The sequence below is a fragment of the Dipodomys ordii genome, unplaced genomic scaffold (genome assembly GCF_000151885.1).
Source record: "Dipodomys ordii isolate 6190 unplaced genomic scaffold, Dord_2.0 Scaffold151, whole genome shotgun sequence".
In the NCBI taxonomy this organism is placed as follows: Eukaryota; Metazoa; Chordata; class Mammalia; order Rodentia; family Heteromyidae; genus Dipodomys; species Dipodomys ordii.
Window position 1 is genome coordinate 656,625 of NW_012267367.1, and position 2,045 is coordinate 658,669.

Here is a 2,045-nt window from a genome sequence, read left to right on the forward strand (position 1 = left end):
TTTGCCGAAGTGATTTATGATTTCTAAAAGTTTGGGGATGGAGTTTTTGGGATCGTGGAGGGACTTACTTGTTTTAAATACTTACAGGTGGTACTAGAGTATTAATTTTTAAAAATATTCATTAGCTGTATTACATGTGCATCTTACCAATGCCTGTAAAGCATAAAATTGTGTTTGCCATATGCCTACTAGAACATGATAAATACAGTATGTAATGTATGAGTGTAAAACTGTTGGTTGTAAAGTATAAAATATTAATATATAAGAAACCAGTGAATTTGATTAGTTTACCTAGCCTTGATATCCTTAGGAGGGTTAATTTTTTTAATAGCAATTAAATTGTTTTGTTTGTTTTTGCTTTTTTCATATTGAAACTTACTATTTTTTTCCTACCCTTTACATAGAAAATGGAGCAAGAGATAAAAGGCTTCAGTTGTTCCAGATCATGATGTCATTGTAACTAGCAAGTACTTTTTCTATTAAGTTCATATTTAATTTACTTCTGATAAGTCTACGTAACTAATGCAAGATAAAATCCTGCATCTTCCAGCAAAAATTAAAATAGTAAAACAAAAGTATTTAAACTCTCCTGATATTTATGTACATGTGTAAGATAACTGACAAATATTGGAAATTTGTTTGAATTGTAATAATAGTAATAGTTGAAGTTTGAACAGCTCCAGTAAAGCTATTTGGATAACAAATGTTTTGTGGCACTTAAGGATAATTAGCAACATGAAAATTTTTTTGTATTAAGCACTTTTGATTTTACCCTTCCTAAACATAGGTTTGGCCTGAGGGTGTAGCTTACAGTAGAGTAGTTACCTAGCATGTGTATAGTCCTGGGTTTGAGCCAGGACCTCAAAAAAAGAAAGAGAACACAACAAATGTTATTATATCTCTGCTATTCTCTTTGTCTTCTACGTTATCCAACCTACCTTTCACTTCTGGTCCCTGTTCACTTACAAACCAGAATTCAAGTTATGACTAGTAAAAGGGCTGTTGCTCCATAGTTCTTTATTTGAATATTGGAATATTTTTAGATAAACATTTTTTGTCATTGTAATTGGGGTTAATAAATACTTTGAGCCAGGCACAGCTAGCTCACTACTGTAATCCTATCTACTCAGGAGGCTGAGATCTAAGGATCTGGTTCGAAGCCAGCCCGTGCAGGAAAGTCCATGAGACTTTATTTCCAATAAAGTCAGAAAAAGTGAGAAGTGGCACTATGGCTCAAGTGGTAGAGCACTAGCCTTGAACAAAAAGAAGCTCAGGGACAGTGCCCAGGCCTTGATTTCAAGCCCTAGTACCAGCAAAGAAAAAAAAGACTTTAAATGTCTGCCTTTTATAATTATATTTACAACAAATATTAATAACTACCTTGTTTTAGTAGCCAAAATTTTTAAATTTTGAAGACTAAATTTTATAGTCTGTATTTTTGTACACAGATATGAATATGTGAATTTTGTATTACGGATGCCAAAAATACATTACCTTTTTAAAGCTTAAATCATTCACTTCCATACATCTTGTTAGGAGGTGGGGGGAGAATTCTAGAGTTAGTTTTTAAAATAACTTCTGTTGGAATCTTTGAGGAGAATAGGGAACATTAAAGGAGAAGCTGAGGGATTAGGGGTGGGAGAGGCACTAGGGACTGGACTTTTAAGATCTCATGTATGCTACACATGACCTCTACCATTGAGCTACACCCTCACCCAAGATTTTGGATTTTACTATAATTTGAATTTTGTTTTTATCTAGATACTTAAAATCTAGAACTTTGGATCCCTTATTTAGCAAATGCTGCCTTGCATAATCCAGAAGCAATGCCAGTCACTGCAAACATTGAAGTATGTGTATGTTGCTGGAGGTAAACATACATACTCACTTATTGGTTTAAGTTATTTTTCAGATTCAGATGAATCTTTGATAAGAATTTCATTTTGTATGTATAGCTTGTATAATAAAATTTAGACATGAAGACTCAAATTTATTTCTTCAGTTTTTGAAAATGTATTGAAGATTATAGTAAAGAACAAGTACAA

At 32.7% G+C, this 2,045-nt stretch overlaps 1 protein-coding gene across 1 annotated transcript in view; it reads left to right on the forward strand.

Moving 5' to 3' along the window:
• Window positions 1–1,177, forward strand: part of Atad2 (ATPase family, AAA domain containing 2) — a 63,016-nt gene extending 61,839 nt beyond the window's left edge. The window contains exon 28 of the mRNA XM_013032255.1: window positions 405–1,177. Within this exon, the coding sequence (XP_012887709.1) occupies window positions 405–449 (45 nt within the window). The 3' untranslated portion in view covers window positions 450–1,177. The remainder of the gene's footprint in view (window positions 1–404) is intronic.
• Window positions 1,178–2,045: the final 868 nt, after the last annotated feature.